General features: G+C 38.0%; 1 protein-coding gene across 12 annotated transcripts in view; it reads left to right on the top strand.

The window, feature by feature from the left end:
* LOC105278287 overlaps positions 1–20,335 on the top strand; it is a 66,865-nt gene that overhangs the window by 31,354 nt on the left and 15,176 nt on the right. For 8 of the 12 annotated variants that reach the window (XM_011337278.3, XM_011337273.3, XM_026973370.1 and 5 more), the window contains 4 exons: positions 978–992; positions 4,930–5,126; positions 5,689–5,786; positions 10,394–10,603. In XM_011337278.3, the coding sequence (XP_011335580.1) occupies positions 978–992; positions 4,930–5,126; positions 5,689–5,786; positions 10,394–10,603 (520 nt within the window). The remainder of the gene's footprint in view (positions 1–977; positions 993–4,929; positions 5,127–5,688; positions 5,787–10,393; positions 10,604–20,335) is intronic. The other 4 variants (XM_011337274.3, XM_011337277.3, XM_011337275.3 and 1 more) reach the window with 4 other exon arrangements.

Raw genomic sequence — 20,335 nt, 5'->3', positions numbered from 1 at the left:
GCCACATTATACCGGCGCTTACCGTCGGAAAAGGGGTTGTAAGCGGGTCGGGTTGTGCGTGACACGCGTGCACCTGGTCCCTCGTATCGCGTTTATTGCATGTACGACATTGACAATATCAATTTTCATTAATTGCCAAAAGAGCCTAAATAATCTCTCTTTTATCCAAACTCAAGTTTAAGCGCTATTGATGCCAGTTTACCTCTGTTGCTATGCAATAAATTAAAATTGCTACTAAGTGCCGTACCATGAGTCGATCGATGGCTTGACGATACTTATCTTGATGGATTTACATTGTCTTTTGTGAATGCAAATTTATGTAACGTCCCCATGTCAATTTATCAATGTTCCCCACGTTACAGTTGCGATCGTTCCCCATTCTGAAAATATCGCCTCAACCACTCGGCCAATGTTTTCCTCAAATTTACAATCCAATTGTTTTACAAATCTGATGAATTGACTTTCGCAAAATTTGCAAATGCAAATTTTAGATATCTAGAATGTTCTTATAAAATCGTTCACAAAATTTATATCGTTATGTAGCTATTATGATAACAATTGAATTATTATAGTAGCGGAATGAAACGCAAATTAATAAAACTTGAAAAAGTTACGAGGATAGATCGAATAGATTGAAATTTATAAATTCGATTGCATGCATATTTTTTATCGCGATGTTGCGAAATAATTTGTACGCTTTTAAAGTGACTTGATATTCACACGTGTATACGTCCGAGCGGAACGAGTTCGGAAAGAGAAACGACCAGAAATCGGGTGAAAACACGCGTGGTCGACACGTGTGTTTATTTTATCGCTATTATTTGTCGACACGTCGTGATTTACGTTGCATCGCGTCAGTTACCGATCTGCGAGGAACGGTAAAACGCTCGAAACGGATTATCAATCGATGTTGAATCACGTCCACGTCAAAGAGGACTCAATATTAATTGAGATTTTTACCTCTTTCTGCGGCGCAGGAATTATGACGGCAGGTATAACTTGCTTTTTCTTCAAACGACGCTTTAACCCGTGAGTGTTCGCCAGAGATGCGATTTAATCATCGAAGCGTAATTGAAGTGTAATCAGTAAACATCACTCAATGAATATTACTGAAAATTCCACTTTGAAGTATTCTGTACGACATTTCAATTATATCTATAAAATCTATCATTACTATCATACTTTGTCGATCTACAGGACAAATCTAATGCATTCTGGAATACAAACATCGACTTAAAAATTATTATATGCAACTTTTGTTTGCAAATCTCTTAATTTATTACAAAGTATGTATCTACTAGATCCAGAGTTTGCTGTAATGCTGAATTAAGTCTTTCGAATTTTATAAAGTAGCGTGCTCGCTGAGACTAATTTTTACAAATCTATAAAACAAATTCTTTATCATTTTACCAGATATGATAACTTGGGAGTTGATATGAAATTAAAATAACAAAACCTGCGTTTTACGTTAAAAATTATTTGACGCAGCGCTCATAGTGCGAATACTCACGAGTTAACTAGACAGCAAGGCCGTATGTTTTGTTGTTCATCAATCCAATGCAACGTGATCCTACCCCATGCATATTCATATGTTTCATGATCCATGTTGATGGTTTTATCCGCGCTACGTTCAATGTCTAAACTCCCATGTTTAACCCTTTCCAGTCGGCATTTAATATATGCTTGTTATATACGCAGTATCAATATTAATATAAAAAAAAGAATCTTGCTGACCTTTGCATATTCTGTTTTTGCATTTTAAAAAACATGTGTTCCTATAATATATTTTTCCTGAATGTATTTTTTCTATAAGAGCATTGTTTAAATCATTCTGATGAACACATGTTCTTGCAAATAATTATATCATATTTTGCATTGTAAAAATAATTTCTAAAAATGTGTTTCACAGAGAGAGAAAAAAAGAGATTCATTCACTAAAATGTATTAAATTATTCTGTCAAGCTTATTTATTCCCTTTAACGAAGCAGTGTTAGATGGAATTCTGGCTAACACTACTGCGTGTTCAGCTAATCTGATTGTTCCATTAATACTGATATACACATACAACAGAGAGGGAGAGAGAAATTGAATTCCGTGATGTGAACTGGAAAGGGTTAATTCCGCATCTGTCTAGCTAAATTTATGTACAAATGATTGGCAAGGAAAATAATGATTTCCTTTGATGTTCACCAACCAGATTAGTTATTCTCGCACTTTATTCCGTTTGTTGTTTAATAGAGATATTTCTGTTTTTAATAGAGAACATGTTCAAAATGAGAAACGCACGTTAATGTAGAAGCAAATACATATTAGAGAATCATAGAAGTGAAATGAAGCAATTAATAATGGACACATCGTAAACATATCGTTTTAATTCAGAATGTTAATATGAGATTGATATTATGATATATTATTTATGTATATTTCACGCGCAAATACAAAGGTGCTATTCGAGATCTGCAAACGCTGATTTATCAATTATAGCAACAGTTTAAAGCGAAACGAAACGAATTGAATTTGTGCAAATCGTGACTAAAAAAATGTCACTTCCTGACAAGCTATTGTATTGTCCACCACTCGTTATCAAAATTTGATTTATCGAGTGTGTTCCACACTAACGTATTTTGTAGCCCAATTTTTCGAATATGTTCGGAATCCAATTTTTCAATGCAGAAGTTGTTTACAAACGCTCTTGTTTATTACAAATTGTCAACATTCGATATTTAATTTTGCTAAAGATAATACCGAGGTGAAATTTCTACTGGAACAAGACTCGCGTAACGTTTAATAAAAAAAAACTTATTATTTCTTGCAACATTAAAAACAACGTTGTTGCGAAGCTGTATAAAATATCCTTGTAATTACCTTGTTTACGCTACCGAAGCTCAATTTGTGCAAATAAATTTTCGCCTCGACCTTTTAATTAATGGAAGATCGACTCCGTGGGGAAATGCGTTTAATGAGAAGCGTTCTGTGTGCTAATTCATTGAAACGCGAGCAAGCGGAAAGAAGTCGGAACAAAAAAAGTTCGTTGGACAGTGATGTTATAAACGGCAAGAGCGCAATTTTTTCATAAAAATGCACCCCATCGATTTTCGCCGTGATAAGACGCTTCAAATCCCGCAGTCTTGTTTCATAAAGTCTGACATGCATACTCTTATATATCGGACAGATTATGCCTTTACGTAACGACGACAACGCACGAGAGCGGATATATTAAATGGGTTAATTGGAAAATTCTGCTGGCCATACTTGTTGTAAAGTTGACTTGGTACAACTTTATACCGAACTACTTTTGCTTCATTCCCTCTCTTTTTACTTCGGGGAAGTTTCACGTTACTTCTAGCATCTCAAGAGCAGTCTCAATCCAATTTACTCGCATCCTCGTGGCTTACATAGAAAATTCATTTCAAGAACAACTTAACGTTCTTTAGCAGATACACATATCCCGGCTGGAACTTAAACGCGGTAAAGCCGTGGGTTGTAATACTTATTGAATTTATCCATTAAATTTATAATACGTTTCCGGATTATTTCCATCATATTTGACAAGCTCTCTGCTTTATCTTTATCTAAAAATGCCGTACGCGAGTACGCTGTAATAGCAATAATAATTCCACACCGTAAAACGGAACTTTATTGGTATCGACGCATTCCACAAGATTATTCTGACAATCTCGCAATCTTTCGCAATTGTTAACGGTATATCTACTATCTGATCCAATTACCGTCGCTCGAGACACGACACGATTCTTCTGAGTAGAATTCACCGAGCCAGCTAGGAAAGTCGAAGTTGCACTTTGATAACCCTCGATATAATCTGCGGAAAGACGATCTCACTGAAGAAGTACGCCCTCGCTTTCAAAAGGACACAATGCGCATCCCAGTCGCGGAGACGTAGTCGACTTTGTCAAGATTGCGGAAAGATAAGCCACGAAAGCAAAAGATATACCAAGTTTTAAAAAAGTAGCACGGCTTTTGCGAACGAGGAATGTAGAGCTGATGATTATAACGAAAAGTTATTAAAGAAAAATAATTCGAAAGTTTTTACAACTTTCGAAAAAATTAACTCGGCAATTAAATAACGCACTAAAGTTCTATGACAATACAGCGGTTTGTTTAAATAAAGTGTGCAAATTATAGTTTGTTGCCTGCTCAGACTTTTAAGATTCAATCTCTTATAAAAGAGACGCATTGTGTCATTTTTCAAATCGATAATTATTATATAACATTTTTGCTAAAAGAAAGGATAATGCAGCGAGGAATGCGGTTGTTCATGTGTGGTCGCAGCACGAGCGGCCGTTATTTTAATGCCCGTCGTGACGCGGCTATTACATCGCGGCATTCCATCGCGCTTTATCATTACAATTTCTCAAAAAATATCGATCGATCCGTGCGATGATCGCAACATATCGAAACTCGATACTTTGATCTCTTGATTAAATCACGATAATTATGACGCAGAATTCCGATGAGTATCAAACGCTTCCGACATTCTCTTCCCAAAATATTACAAGAACGGACCAAGAGTCATTCCAACATATCCGTATGACGGCAGGAAATTAAATGTTCGACTATCGACAATCATTGAGTACTCTATTGATCATAGAGATCATTGATCAGCTACTTTGCACTTTTAGACATCTACGATCAACAAGTATACGCTCATGAGTCGATCATAACGATATCACAAAGATGTAAACCGCTTTAAATGCTTCCTCGCATTATTTCAGCAACAACTGAAGGCAGTAAGATTTTGCTGACACTACTTGAACAACAAACAACGTAATTCTCACTTGTTCGTTAAAGAAACATTCCGAAATCCCCGCGCAAGGTCTCCGCTTGGTTTGTGCTCCGCAGGAACGTGTCAGTGTCGCGGCAACGATCGCCAGGGGGTGCAAAATCGAATCATAACGGCAAGGTGGTTAGTTACAGGGTGGTGGCGGTGGTCGCAGGGAACAGCGAAGCGGTCACGTTGAGCGGCCTTCGGGCTGACACGCAGTACCAGCTGGTCGTAACCGCGGTGAGGGCCGGAAAGAAGTTCCGCAGTCGACCGATCGTCTTCCGTACACTCGGTAAGCCTCCCAAGCTTTACCCGCCTGCAGCATCGCAATCACGCGTGACAGGTGCGTTCTAACGAAGAGAATCAGTTTCCTGATATCTCTTCTCTTCTGATACAAGTCATTGTTGTTATGTGATGACAGCCACCTGATGATGCTGGGCGTATGCATGAGTTTTAGTTTCTTTTTCCAAAACAAGTCTCATGTGAATAATACATAAAGAGCAATTTTTTAATTTAATTTAATTTAATCAAATTTAATGGGAAAAATCCCTTTACAATATTAAGTTATTACAGAGTAGACACTAAATTTGATATAAAATCTAATAGTCTGACAAATTACAAATAAGTAACACTGATGGCAATTGATGATGCTATAATAAATAATCTGAGAGAAAGCAATCCTTTTATTATATGATGTTTCGAAGACTTCCGGAGCGGAAAAAGGGTTAAATCTCATGTGTGCGGCTGATAATTAGCATTCATTATTATGTTTAATCATAGTTCATCGAGGTGGTTCACAGTTTGATGGGCACAGTTTGATGAGTGTAAATTCTAATGTTTTGTGATTTGTGCAATGCAGAATAATGCATGTAAATGAGCGTGCATTCGCATTTTTTCTTTTTCAGAGCCACCACGCACGTCTCCGCAGCAAGATGCGGCGGTAACGGGTGGTCCTCTTCCACCACCCCCACCGTCCTCACAGCAGCCCCAACCGTACATACAAGTAAGCCACTTTCTCGCTAGGGGTTTTGTCTGTGGGGCGAATTATTTCGTTGGGGATATGACGTTACAACGTTGTCGGGGAAACGCGCAGTCTAGTTATTTACAAAGGGAGGTCGGATAAGTGGAAAAGTTCCGTTTCCTTTAAGTTTGCACGAAAAGTAGCCGTGCAAACAATTACATTCTACGAAACAAAATTGTAGTTATTTGAACGTCCGCGATGCTCCGATGTGGAAATATTTGACTGTAAAAAAAGAATTTGTTTTCTCTCTTTCCTGTTTTGCAAATTTAGTTTTGTGATGCGACTTCCGACGAGCATTTACGGCACGTGCAGAGAACTTGAGCTATTCCAATTTCACATATTTTCAATGACATGGTTTACAAACGGCAAAGTAATCAAGGTTTATAATTCGCAGGGAAATTCATAATTTTCTTTTTGCTGATGTTTTATTAATCCGCCTTCCGATTTGTCGGTTTGTTTAAACATGTGCGCTAAGTTTTCATTGCAGATGTAGTAACTCGGATTCGTGCATGTCGTGACTCTCAATCAGAAGTTTCTTTAACCTTCATAAAATCGAAGATGGCAAGGTGCTTTGCCTCGTAGAAAGGAAAATCAATTTATCATATGACAGGCTGCAATATCCATGTACGTCGAAAGATATTGAAACTCAGAAACTAAAATGAAAATGCAGTTGGATGAGACGTCGCGTAGTTATCTCTCACTTCCCAGAAAGTCAGTATCGACGTAACGGAATCTGAAATTTTTATATTTGCATAAATTCCCCGCAAATGAAATTTCAGGAGAACTTTAATAGTTAAGTCCGCATTCGCACGCAGCGTGCGAACACTAGATTTTACGCTTTCGCAATTTTCCGGGGTTTTCTTCGTACAAGTTCCACCGTACAATCAACGATGCGGAATGTCTCACTGCTGAAGAGGAGACAGGCGGACAATTTATTGCACGGTGGGATATAAGATTATTCCGCGGGAAGAATAAAGGAGGGAAAGAAACCGAGAGACCGGAATATGCTCGCGAAACTTTTTGCAAATCTAATCGAGGCGGGACTGCAAGAAGGAACCGCAACCCCTCTGTGCAAAGCCCCGAAGATTATACTTCTTTCCTAACTTTTTATATCGCGTACGAGTATCCAGTCTAAATGTAATAAATAACTGTTTGTCTCGTACTGTTCTCGACGGAGCTCTCGCCAGCTGCAAATGCTACGAATGCCGAAAATATGCCGGTTTAAACATTATTGTGAAAGAATTTTCATTCCGCCGTTTCGGAATTTAATATGCAAATTAAATTAAATATTAATTTACGGTTAAAATACCGATTATTCACTAATTAAAACTTGAAGAAACAAAAAATGCTGCTGATATTACAATATCACGAAACTTCTGAAAAATGCATGTCACAGCATTATATTATTTATTAAATTAAATTACAAATTGTTTTCTCTTCAATATAAATTCTGAGAAATTCTCCGTAGACCGGGAAATGACAGTGTTCACAGAATTTCACCGCATTGTCGTGTGAACGTATCCAAAAGCGTTACAGAAAGATGAGGAACTGTCGAGTGAGGTATTCAAGTGCGACATTTTTCATTCGGCGGATCGTTTCCGCGAACGAGAAGAGAATAGAGAACTGCGTCAGCTGTGTGTTGGTAAATGTCGCGGATGAATTGCCGGTTGTTTCTCTGTGCCGAGTTTAAGCTCCGCGATTTAAGTCCGGAAAGAGTATAAAAGAGCAGAAGGACTCGAGATCATGGTTCAAGTCGGCAAGCACGTTCCCATTCTTCCACAGGCAAAGACCAGTCCCTCCCGCGGAAACGCTCGTAATACATCCACGAAGACGTTTAAGATTGCTTCCCGAGTGGAAATATGCTGTCAGCAAGCACCCGCGATTTTTTGCTGCTTTATCTCCACCGTTGTACGCGGGACTCGTACCATTCATGAAACGAGGAAACATTTATGTCGTGTTACTCGAATTTTCGCTCGTGACGCGGAAACTGAATGCGATTCCTCTTCCTTTGCGAGTGTCGGTACCTTCGATACGCGTTTTCGATGTATCGGACATCGCACACGTGCTGCGTACATGGAGCGAAAATATTTTTTCCAGACTCGCGAAACCCGTGAGAAAATATTTATCGGCATGCCTCGGCGAATACACCGTGCTCGTTGGTAAATGAATTGAATAACATGTCGTACTTGCGGATCTCTATTCACTACGTCGTTCGTGCGAAAATACGGTTCAACGCGATTCAACACAGAAATAACAAATATCTCTACAACTAATAAGATTCACATTATTTCGTGCGAGAGAAACGAATCTCTCTCTCTCTTAAAATAAATCGAGTCCATCGCGAATGTTTGATCTCTAAGTTGCAGGTTTATCTTTTATAATTTGTTATTTCTCGATCGAAGAAGAAAAATGACTAAGAGCTCGCTAGCGTGTGCACATGAAGGGAGAACCGAAAGTCGAGACGCTGACGAAGGAACAAATTAACCCATTAACGCCTGAAAGTCAAAAATTTTCTGCTTACTTTCGATTCTCTTGAATGCCTATCAAATCATGAGCAATTTGACCAACAATGTATATCCTACTATTTTTGGGTATGCTCTTTCCGAATCCGTCGTTATATTTAAGTTTTGTCGACGTGGAAAAAAAATATGGCTGTCTTAATAAAAAGAAATACGAAAAAAACAGTATTTTCGAGAAAAAATCTCTGTTTTTGGAACGGGATGGGAGTAGAAATAAAGTTAAGACCCCGTCCATCGATGGATAAAATAGTTGTACTTTAAAGATGCACATAAACAGAAGGTCGAAAACATCATGGCGGTGTCAAAATGACGGCAAAATCAAGGAAATTTGTCAAATACAGCATTTTTTCGATACAATTCAACGATAATCGAGATTTTTACACCTAATTCATGATTCTAAATGATAAATTCGATAAGTCTACTTGATATTAGTTGATATTTTCACTCTTAAAAATAGCGAACTCTATATGGCAGCCAATCAACTCGCGAAAACATTGAAAATATGGAGTTTTTTCACTTTTCTCAGTTATCCTCGTCTATTTATTCTCGATCTAGTGTATCATCCTCTATAAATATATAACTTAGTAATAATAAGAGCCCATTACATTCTAAGCCATCATGAAAAGTTCATAATCACCCCCGTCCCTCAGCCGTTAGTCTCTAACGTTGCCCGACTCTTACCACTAGGAGGTGGACGGAGAGAAAAGTCTTGTTTTTTTTTGTATTCTTATCATTATTTTATATTTTTTTGCATTTTTGTCATTTTATCCTTTTTTATTCGAGTAATTATATTTTTATATTTTTATATTATATATTATCTTTCTCATTTGTCCACATGTCCAAATCTCTATGTTTTCTCAAATATTTATGACCATTTTGTATTTTGAAATTTATAGTATATCTATCAAAATTATTGATGATATTTTGTGAAGCAGTCACAAAATACACATGATGCGTCTCATAAGGATTTGAAAAGAACGTGTTCTAGGGAGTCATGCGATATCAGAACAAATAAGTTTTGTGACGACTGTAATCGATATTTTTGCAAGCCCTGCTTCACAAAATATCATCAATAATTTTGATAGATATACTATAAATTTCAAAATACAAAATGGTCATAAATATTTGAGAAAACATAGAGATTTGGACATGTGGACAAATGAGAAAGATAATATATAATATAAAAATATAAAAATATAATTACTCGAATAAAAAAGGATAAAATGACAAAAATGCAAAAAAATATAAAATAATGATAAGAATACAAAAAAAAACAAGACTTTTCTCTCCGTCCACCTCCTAGTGGTAAGAGTCGGGCAACGTTAGAGACTAACGGCTGAGGGACGGGGGTGATTATGAACTTTTCATGATGGCTTAGAATGTAATGGGCTCTTATTATTACTAAGTTATATATTTATAGAGGATGATACACTAGATCGAGAATAAATAGACGAGGATAACTGAGAAAAGTGAAAAAACTCCATATTTTCAATGTTTTCGCGAGTTGATTGGCTGCCATATAGAGTTCGCTATTTTTAAGAGTGAAAATATCAACTAATATCAAGTAGACTTATCGAATTTATCATTTAGAATCATGAATTAGGTGTAAAAATCTCGATTATCGTTGAATTGTATCGAAAAAATGCTGTATTTGACAAATTTCCTTGATTTTGCCGTCATTTTGACACCGCCATGATGTTTTCGACCTTCTGTTTATGTGCATCTTTAAAGTACAACTATTTTATCCATCGATGGACGGGGTCTTAACTTTATTTCTACTCCCATCCCGTTCCAAAAACAGAGATTTTTTCTCGAAAATACTGTTTTTTTCGTATTTCTTTTTATTAAGACAGCCATATTTTTTTCCACGTCGACAAAACTTAAATATAACGACGGATTCGGAAAGAGCATACCCAAAAATAGTAGGATATACATTGTTGGTCAAATTGCTCATGATTTGATAGGCATTCAAGAGAATCGAAAGTAAACAGAAAATTTTTGACTTTCAGGCGTTAATGGGTTAATCTGCCAGTGAATTAATCGGAAGACCACATCTTGTTTCGCTTTCAGATCCGCGGCGTCGAGGTGGGCATAGTAGTGTTAGTGCTGATAGTCTGGGCGGGAGCGATAGCGCTGTTCTTCAATCGCTGGGGTAAGATCCGGATGCTGCTGCCTTATCAGCCCGACTACAAGGAACAGCTCAAGGTTCCCGGCACCGGCGTGTGCACGGCTGCAAACTCCGCGTACACGCAACATCCGACGCAGCACGCGTGCTCTCAGGTAACGCATAGGTATACCGCATCCGTGATGCGATCCCTCGCAACGCGGCGAGTCCTTGCGACTACGCCAGCCCTGCGCTCGATTTAAACCACGCCCAGCCAGCATCTGAACTGGAAGGGTCCAGAAATTTATTTGTAAAATTGGATGACTGAATACTCAATAGATGAACGTGTCTCTCTCTTGATACTGAGAGATTGTTTTAATTGTTTTCAGTAAGAAGAGCTTTGTAATAATACATGAAACATTTCTTGATGCCCTTTGAATGGTTCCTGGGGAATCAACAAGGGATCTCTGGAAAGATTGAGCATTATTGTTGTACGGTGATTAGATATTTCAAGTTCTCTATTGAGTTGATTTAAATAATTGTATGAACAAAGAGATACAAAGAATTTATCGGTTTCCTTTATTATTTAAAACTCAATTATATAATCAAATAATCCGCTGTTTGATAGATCTTGGTTTTAATATTAAAATCACGTTATCGACTTGAGGCCTTAATTGAATTTGCAATTTCGCGTAGACTATCAATTTATTTCCGCCGTAGTTTATCGTAGATCTGATATATCTAGTCAAGACAGATCAAATTAGTCTACTGTGGACTTTTCCGATACCGTCGGCCAGTTAGCCAAGAAGGGAATTGATATTAATGCTTTTCCTGCAGTGCCTGGAGATTCTCAAATTACCCATCGATGTTCGAAGTCGCGCGTATAAGGGAGAGAACTCCCCGAGAACATTAAAATACGGGAATGATAACGCCGGGAGGTATTTCACGTGCAGACTTTCGATTTAAATATTGAAATCGCGAAAGCGCGAGGAACAGCTCGCGGAAAATCGCCGTTCGCGGAATCCCAGAACGCGGAACGTAACAAGAGCAGAGAGCATATTCGCGATTTACCGGAGAAATCAAACCGTATCGACGATTCGAATACCTGCCACTTGTTATCTCGAAATTCGGAATTCCGCGCGCGCGATATTGGTACTCCATTATACATATAGAATGCGCGATGCGGGCACGAGAATGAGTGAGGGTCTAAACGCAAAGGCGCAAACATAATGCTGTTTCTGTTAGCTTGCCGACATACCGCGAATTCTAGTTCTCGCGAAAGCATGATCGTATCTGTGGAACGGTATTCAATCATTATGCGATGTGGCTCGATATAGAAACGGGCCAAAAGTAAAATCTTCGAAATTCTATCATTCCTCCTATCCCGTTTGTTCGAATTGTCGAAATAGCTCGCGTAAACCAGCTTTGACTGGAACACGTCGAGAAATTTTGACGAACTGATTTGCTTTATTTTATTTCATCGTACAAAGTCTCTTTCACGTATTGTTCCATCTCACAAATTTCTCTCTTTTTTTCGGTTTTATTTTATTGCATTCGTATCGCGCGCGTGTGCGTGCCGCGAAACGTTTCGACCGCGCCCAAAGAAGAAAATTTGAGATGTACTGAAAATTATATCGCGAAAAATATGATGAAAGAAGCGAATAAAAAATTGGATTTCCCTGAAATGTTTAATCGTCGACGTGTTCAATAAATTGAATTACAAGCTTTCTGTGCACGGAGATTGTTTTCGCTGTAAATCGTGTCCCATTCTACAGTTTTACTATTTAGCAGTCGCTTACACAATACCTACGATAATTTAATTAGCCGCAATTTTTCTCGTTTTATTCGACGATTCGCGATTCGATGAAACGCGGAAGAAGAAAATTCCATCGACCAAAGTTAATTCTAAACAAATGACTAAATTGTCAGGGAACGTATTTATTTTCCCAGAGCGCGGCGGGAGCTCTTAATTCACTAGTACTAGGGGTTTGCATTTTGATTGTAACTGTGGGCTGCATTACGTTATCAGCGCAATAGGTCAACGGCAAGCTAGCTAGTAGCTGCTAACGGGCAAAGTTTATTGGCTATCAAACTAACCACTTGATGTCTGCGAACGCGGCTTTACGCGGCTACGTTTCTCCTAGTTTTGTGCGATTACGCGATTCGCGGCGGGTTTGTTTCGCGCAACAAAAGAACTGCTTTACGTACCAATCTCGCCACGGAATTTCAAGACGGCGTAATTAGTTGAATTATACGCTGCCAGCCAATCTGCATAATCTGCATAACACGGGGATAAAAAACGAGGACTCATAACGATTTCCATTTCAGTCGCATGAGACCGCGAGGGGATGGGGGTGCAGGGTAGATTCCAGACGTATCGATTTGACCTCTCTCGTAGAAACCGTCGCGGTTTAATTGGCGGTGGTGAGTACGTGATCGTCGCGAAGGAAAAAACGACCGCAACGAGAGGTTTTCTGGCCGTCGGTTTTGCATCAGCGGAATTTCACGGAATTTCCTCCTGCAAAATCGAGCGTTACTTGCTCCTGCTCGGTCGGGAATGCATGTTTGTAACGTTTTTCTTGTTTTCTCTTTTTTTTCGTCATTGTTTCTGTACTTGGGAACAATTTTCGATAACACGAATCCGGTGCATTGAAACATTTTGAAGATCCGGTCTTTTTGTCGTCGTCGTGTTTGAGATATACGCTGCAAAAAGAGTTTCATTGCTTTGAATGCACTCTTGTAATTTTTAACGAGAGCATTCCATTTTTAACGAGACCCAAGACACTCGATTATCGCGAATTCGGGTTTCTATACATAGCTCGCGTTATTAAACGTTGTTCAGTCTCTGATAGCTTTCTATTTGCCGCAGATTTTAATCTGACTCAATTTAGTAATTTGATAGTACAGATTCGACGAAACGTGCAATCGAAATTTTCAGGATATATCGCTGCGTATACTTTGCTTTTGTAGAGCGCGCATGTTCAAAATACGCAGATTACATCAACGATTAGGAGCTGTTTATTAATGGCTAATATATAAAATAGCGAGATAATTTACGCAGCTTTCTAATCAACTTTCAGCGCCAGATAATTGTTGTTAACACGACGTAGAGTATTTATTTATTACGGAAGTTTGGAAACAGCTTTCGCAACACCTGTCAAGCTTCGATGCAGAAATAGACATTATTCGAGATTTGAACGCTGTTGTCATTATGAGTATAGATTTCATCTATATAGTAGCTTCAATCGCGGTTAACGACGCAATTGCTCGATTAGCAAAGTTGTTTGTGTTGATTCTATTTGACTGAATTAATAATTATAATATAATATTTGTCGTTTACGATACGTAAAACAAAAGTTAAATCGATATAATAGACGTGAGTTAACTCCGATGAATTCTTAATGTATTACTAAATATGCTTATAAAATAAATTAACGTTTAAATTTTTTAAACATTCTGAAGACTGAAATATTCGGAAAAGATTCACAAAGATTCGGAAAAGATTCGAAATAAATAATGAATGAGATAAAATGCAATATGTTTAATGCTCGATTATCTCTTTGAGCACAATATCAAACAGGGATTTTTATTATTAAGTTTAAGGCCCTTCTGACATAATGATGAATTTTATTACTACAGCAGATTAATAGAATTTTTTGAATTTTATTATAGGTTCAGATATGAGTATAATTATCTTTAATATTTTTGATCTCCCAATTTCACGCTACGATTTTGTGGAAATCTTTGTTGGCACGCCTTCATTTCTCACTGTGAAGAGAAATGAAATTTTGCTGACGAGGTCTTCGCATAAAGTCTCCGTAAATCATTTATGAAATAGTAACATCAATATTATGCTATACACATACGCGGTAGCATTGTACAATATATTACACTATGTACACCAAAGAATTATACCCTGTCAAGAAGAATGGAAGATACTTGGTTCACAAAAATATTATTGAAACTAGAACAACTGTTAATTGAGAATTGAATTATAACAAATTTTTTGGAACATCTAAGAAAGATTGAAAAATTCTATGAAAAATTCTACATAGATCTCGGTTTAATTAGTCCAATGTTCAGATTTCAAAATGCTGCTGCGTATTTTAGAAACTTATGAGAAAAAAATTTATATTTCGTCGATTTAGTGCTGAATCTGTAAAAGCTTTATGTGAGAATTAATTCATTAACTACAATTTGCATTGCAAAATATCCATTCCATTTATTCGACACAATCATGAAAGAAATGATTAATCCTTTTTTTTAGCAGTCGATAATTATTAAAAATTAAAAATAAATAATTATATTTCTCATAACAATGTATGATACCGTTGATCACAATTAAATTTACGATGTAGCAATAAAACCGCCGAGTCATGCAAACTAAATTTATCATTAACGAACATCGTGTTGTATAACAAAGATGAGCAATCAGATTGACGAACAATAGATTTCTTCTCTCGTTAGTGAGTATTAAATTCGATTCCACCCAATTCCAGCGTAGTGCTAGAGAACCTAGTAGCAAGAAATCAAACAGAATAATGAAGCTTACGTATCTTTAGACGTCCGTAGACGATCCCCTCAAGCAACCATTAGCCGCATTTACCGTAGTAGCCGTAGTCAGTAAGACTAATTGATAATCTCGAATTAACACAATTTAATTCTATTGATCTCTTCTGTTCTTTTCTTCTGTCTCCACGTCGTTTCTTCGGATTGACTGCACGCAAAATTCGCGAATATTGGCTGGCGCTACGTGCGATTACCGATACTCTCCCACACTGTTCTGCGCTACGTGTGTGTGCCCTCCCCCCGACCACCCTCTCGTGTCATGTTCGGCGGATCTTTCACGGCCACGGAAAAAAAAAAACTATAAACGACTGCCAAAAAAAAATGAATAATGCGATACGCACAAATACGAACAAACGAATACGACGGAAGGTAATGACCACATTGTCGGATATGGTGATGCAGTGCGGGGGCGGGGGCTGCTGCGTCCTGGAGCAGTGCTTTCAGTACCCCAGAAGAGCCCGAGAGCCCCGGGACTGCGGCTGCCAATTCGCTCTACTCCACAGGGCGGACATCGCGTGACCATCGGTACATGTCTTAAGATCTCAATTTTATTTTTCTTGTGGCCCTACCTCTGCTCTCAGGAGAGAAACCTCGGCTGTACCGAGGCTCTTCACCCTATCTTTTCTATACTATTGTCTCTACTTTTCTCTCTCTTTCTCTCTCTTTCTCTCACCCACACACGTTTTCTTGTGCTGTGTGACCATCGCCATATATATATACGTGCCCTTCTCTGTCTTGTATAATTTTCTGTCACACTACTCTGAGCCCACTCGCGTTTTGTCATTTTCTTTTCGGCATCGGACGAGAAACGCAGAAGGCCTGTTTATAACTGTCGACAATCCTCCACTTATCTTAGGGACCCATGTGTTAGGCTCATATTCGCGTCTTAGAGTACAAACAGTCAATAATGAAAAATTGCGAAAGTTTCTTCTATTGCTTTTATTAACGCAAAAATAGAATGATTCGCATCGATGTTACATTGTTTACGTCGATGATTTCTACGACAATACGAGGTTTAAAGTTATCACCTTTTCGTGTTACGATCGCTTATAAAAAATAGGGTATATTCATTAATTCATCAATTTACCACAATTCCTGACACCAATCATGCTATCGTCACTGAATTCTTTCGCTTTACACTTTGCGTCGTTCGATACAAGTCTCTGTACATATAAAAATTTAAATATTATATATCATTATATTAGTAAATTCATATAAGTTTTTTTTACTTTTTCACTCATCAAGGAAATTATATTATCGATACTAGAACTGTAATAAAGTTTGTAAAGAAGATATTGCGCAGGAAAAATTAAGAGGGATAATAATTAATAGAGAAATAATTAACGTTATATTAATTAACATATAATACGTTGCGCTTCTATTTCCGGTCTCGTAATCAATTACGGGCCAAAGCTCTGAGAGTGGAAAAAGGGGGTCGAGAAAACGTCTCATGAGACGAAGGCTACCGTATTTCTTGCCGATGAATCGAGGCTTGCCAACTTTTTTTCTAGATATTTTCGTCTAGATATTGTTTTATCGGTCACCGCTAATAAGTTACGTGATACAGGAACTTTGGATTTTATAAAAGAAGCACGTCTCGGAAATTCTATTCATCATTTTTGTCACATCAATATGGTATAAGGATTAGAAAGCAAAAGCTTCATAATTTTTTTATAAAGAGATATATTCGTATTTCGAAAAAAATACATTTTCCTTCCAAAATTAAAATGAAGAAGAGAAATATTTGTAACTTTTAATTTTATTCTATTTTCTTACTTTCAACTTTAAAGAAAAATTACAAGACAGACAAGTCATTCGAAATAATTCGTTGTATTTTTTCTATAGTTACTGAATTAAATAAAAAGTATAACATATAACACGAACTTATATAAATACTAGTATCGATAAAATAGGGATTAAAGTGGAATAATTAAATAATAGTTTTTTTCAAACTTTGCTTCGAGTTATTTTTTATTCGTATTACTAAATCTGCTGACAGTTGTTAAGAATTGATTGCAAATGTACATAAATACTTTGATGGATAAGTTAAAATGAGAGATCAGAGAAATTTCCGCGTTGCAGTCGAGTTTTAATGAATCCCAATTAAATCAAGCCACTTTGATACGTTTTGCTGAATGCGCAAAAGGTCTCTGTTATTTTCGGAATAGAACTCTTTACGACAACAAATCGATCTGTCCGGTCAGCTTGTGAAACTTCGATTTTACTGACTTTGAATATCACTGCTGTAATAAGAAGTGCTTTGTGCGATCGCTTTACATCGCATGTACATCTTGCGAATGTACGTACAAAGAGCATGGTTTAGAGTTGGCAAACCTCGTCCCGGGAGTTCTTGCGTCAGAAAAAGATCAATTACGTGTGGTATATTTCAAAGGAAATTTCTCAAAGAAAATCATCAGTTGATTCAATTTACTCTCCGTTGCATGTTCAATATATTATACTGGTATTTTTCATTACACGTATGCAGGATGCCCTCCATATAGATCTATCTTTAATACTCGTAATATGATTGACATACTAACGAGGAAAATCATCCAGATATCCAGAAAAAGGAAAAAATTTTGGCAAATGAAATATTTCACGTACAATACTATCTCTCATAAAATATTACTAATTTTATTCAAGGCATGAGTGAATCACAGCTTGTATAGACAAATAAACGATCAATAAAGATACGTAAATGGCGTTCCTTATGACTCATTTTGCGATATATGTAAAGAGAAAATGGAGGATACTCTGCATACAGTTCATATTGCAACCAGCAGGTCAACTCACCCCTCAAGAGCTCACACGTGCTAATCAAACACGCGCACACAATTCATACGTAAGCCTTTCGCGGATTTGATATTCGGATTCGGATTTATGGGTGTATCTTGTCGCTAAATTTATCCGAGCCCCAAAGTCAGTCGAAACTTACGAATTAATAGCGCTCTGACCCAAATCCGATCGGAATCGAGTCCCACCGGAGATTCCAGCGGGATATAGGTGCGCTAAATTCAATCGAGCCTCGACCCTTCGTCGCTGCGCCTAATTAAATTGCATGACGTAGCCTCCGTCCGATGGCTGATCGAACAAATATTACAAAACCTCGATAGATCCTATCTGTAACCCACTTCACTTGAACTGTCCTACACTCGACGAGAAGGAAGAACTTCCTGGAACGACCTAATTCTCTCGCAAAAGCGATTTTCCGCGTCGTTTTTCCGCGTTCAACCATTTCCGTTCCAACTCGAAATTCATCGAAGAACTCGCCGAGGAGATTAGTTTTCTCCGAAAAGTTTCGGTTTGTATTTTTTGCGACAAATAATCGAATAACTGCGGTCGTACGTGTTGTACGCGCACGAGCGACGACAGCGTCCCATAAACAGAATCTCATAAAGTTTCCCGCACACGCGTGCATTTACGAAGCGTCGTAAAAAAAGAAATCCCCATGTACTTGCCTATGTATGACAGCGGCACAGAGCGACAGAGATTCGACTTTACGATCACGTATTCCGGCGCGTTACGACGAGGATCCGTTTCGAGGACGCTCCACGAGTTCTAGGTGTTCACGGATTCCATCAACTCCTTCCTGCCTCCTTAATCCTTGATGCACTCTAGTCCAATCACATCCTTGTATAATCGCGCGGATTTATAAGAGATCAGCGAAAGTCATCCTATCACCCTGACATGTATATAGAATCAATGATATCATTACATACAAAGACACGTTAGGGATCAGACTCTTTGGAGGAGCGCATCGGTCTTGCTCATCAAATATGAAAAGGACACCGTTCTCGATCTCCGTCCTATCGATTCACACCCCGACGAATTCCTTTCACGTTCAACGACACTCCTGAGCAGCTTGGTTTGAAAATAGATCACCGCCTCTCAATTCGCTTCTCAACTCGCCTTCCTCTCCCTCAGTTATCTTCTTTAGACACACGACACCCTGTTCAAGCACACTCAAGCCGGAGATTCTCACGCACCGGAGTTTCTAACGCAGTCGCCTGAACCGCGCATTAGCGTTTGCGAGCGAAATGTCACTGTGCTGTTGGTGCAACGAGGTAGGGCACCGTTGTCTCACGTCACTCTCCCGGCTTCGCAGCGGCTGTTTCTCGCTCGATATTTCGGTATTATTATTTTGTGTTACCTGTGTTATTGTTCTGCATTGTTTTACTCGTTACTACTTGTCGTCACGACTTGCAAACTGGATTTTTCACGCTGTTTCGTGGTTTCACGTTTCACGACGCTTATCCGTAAGACGGAAATGAGTGCGACACGCTCGTTGAAGCTAATCAAAGCCGAAACAGCACCGTTAGATCGGTGATCTGTGATCTATGACACTGCACCTCTTCGCACTAATGACAGGTTACATGGCACTAACTGAAAAGTGACCACTGCCTAAGCATTAAGATTGATGCTTCGCACATTATGCAACGACGCTTTCACGATACCGGGTAACGAAGACACTTAAATCCACACGAAATGCTTTGAGTCGTAGAGCCGCAGCGACAAGTGCGAGAATTCGCAAGACTTCGTCAAGAACGTTTAATTAGAGAAACGCCTGTAAATGTATCGGTTCTCTCTCGCGCAAATAGTTTTCGCGATACGACGACGCGATGCGAAAATTCAGATGAAAATGTGCTCCACGATATTCTAATCGAGAGGCAGACACGTAAAAGTAATCGAGGACCGGTGACGCAAATGATTGATCTCTAGAAAAAATACGGGAGCCAGCAGAAGGTGCCGATTCAATAAATCTCTTTCAAAGTCCTCAGCCTTTAAATTTGCACCCTTTACGTTTAATTGAAAGAAAATGTTTTATTTCAATTTGTTCAAGTAGTTTTTTTGTTTTAATTGAAAATCGTGGAAAAATTTGGCAATTGGAACAATACATTAATTTCAATGATAAAATCATTAGTCGTTATTTTTTAATAATTTTTTCAATAATTAAATTAATTCTCGTTTCGTTATTGATTAAATAGCTATTATTGAATATCACTCTAATTATCGCTCTAATAATCGCGTAGATCCGATTAATTTTCCTATTTGATCCTACAAAAACAATAATTATGTACATATATATTAGATGAGATTTATATATTTCTATTACCAGTGAATTTTATGGGAATCATCATTTCGTCCGCGTCCATTCTCGGATCGCCTTTAAACTTTATTAGCGCGTTTATTCCGTCCCAAATGCGCAATGAACTTTGACGTGTATTTTCATACAAGCCGATTCCCAAGTCTTTACGCATAGTAAACGAGAATGACAGCATTAGATAACGAGATACAAGATACGATGTTCGTTAGCGTAGTAGAACTCTGTAAACAGAGCG

Source organism: Ooceraea biroi, chromosome 10 (assembly GCF_003672135.1).
Source record: "Ooceraea biroi isolate clonal line C1 chromosome 10, Obir_v5.4, whole genome shotgun sequence".
In the NCBI taxonomy this organism is placed as follows: Eukaryota; Metazoa; Arthropoda; class Insecta; order Hymenoptera; family Formicidae; genus Ooceraea; species Ooceraea biroi.
Note: the sequence above shows the minus strand (reverse complement) of the source record. Positions and strands in the feature narration are given on the sequence as shown.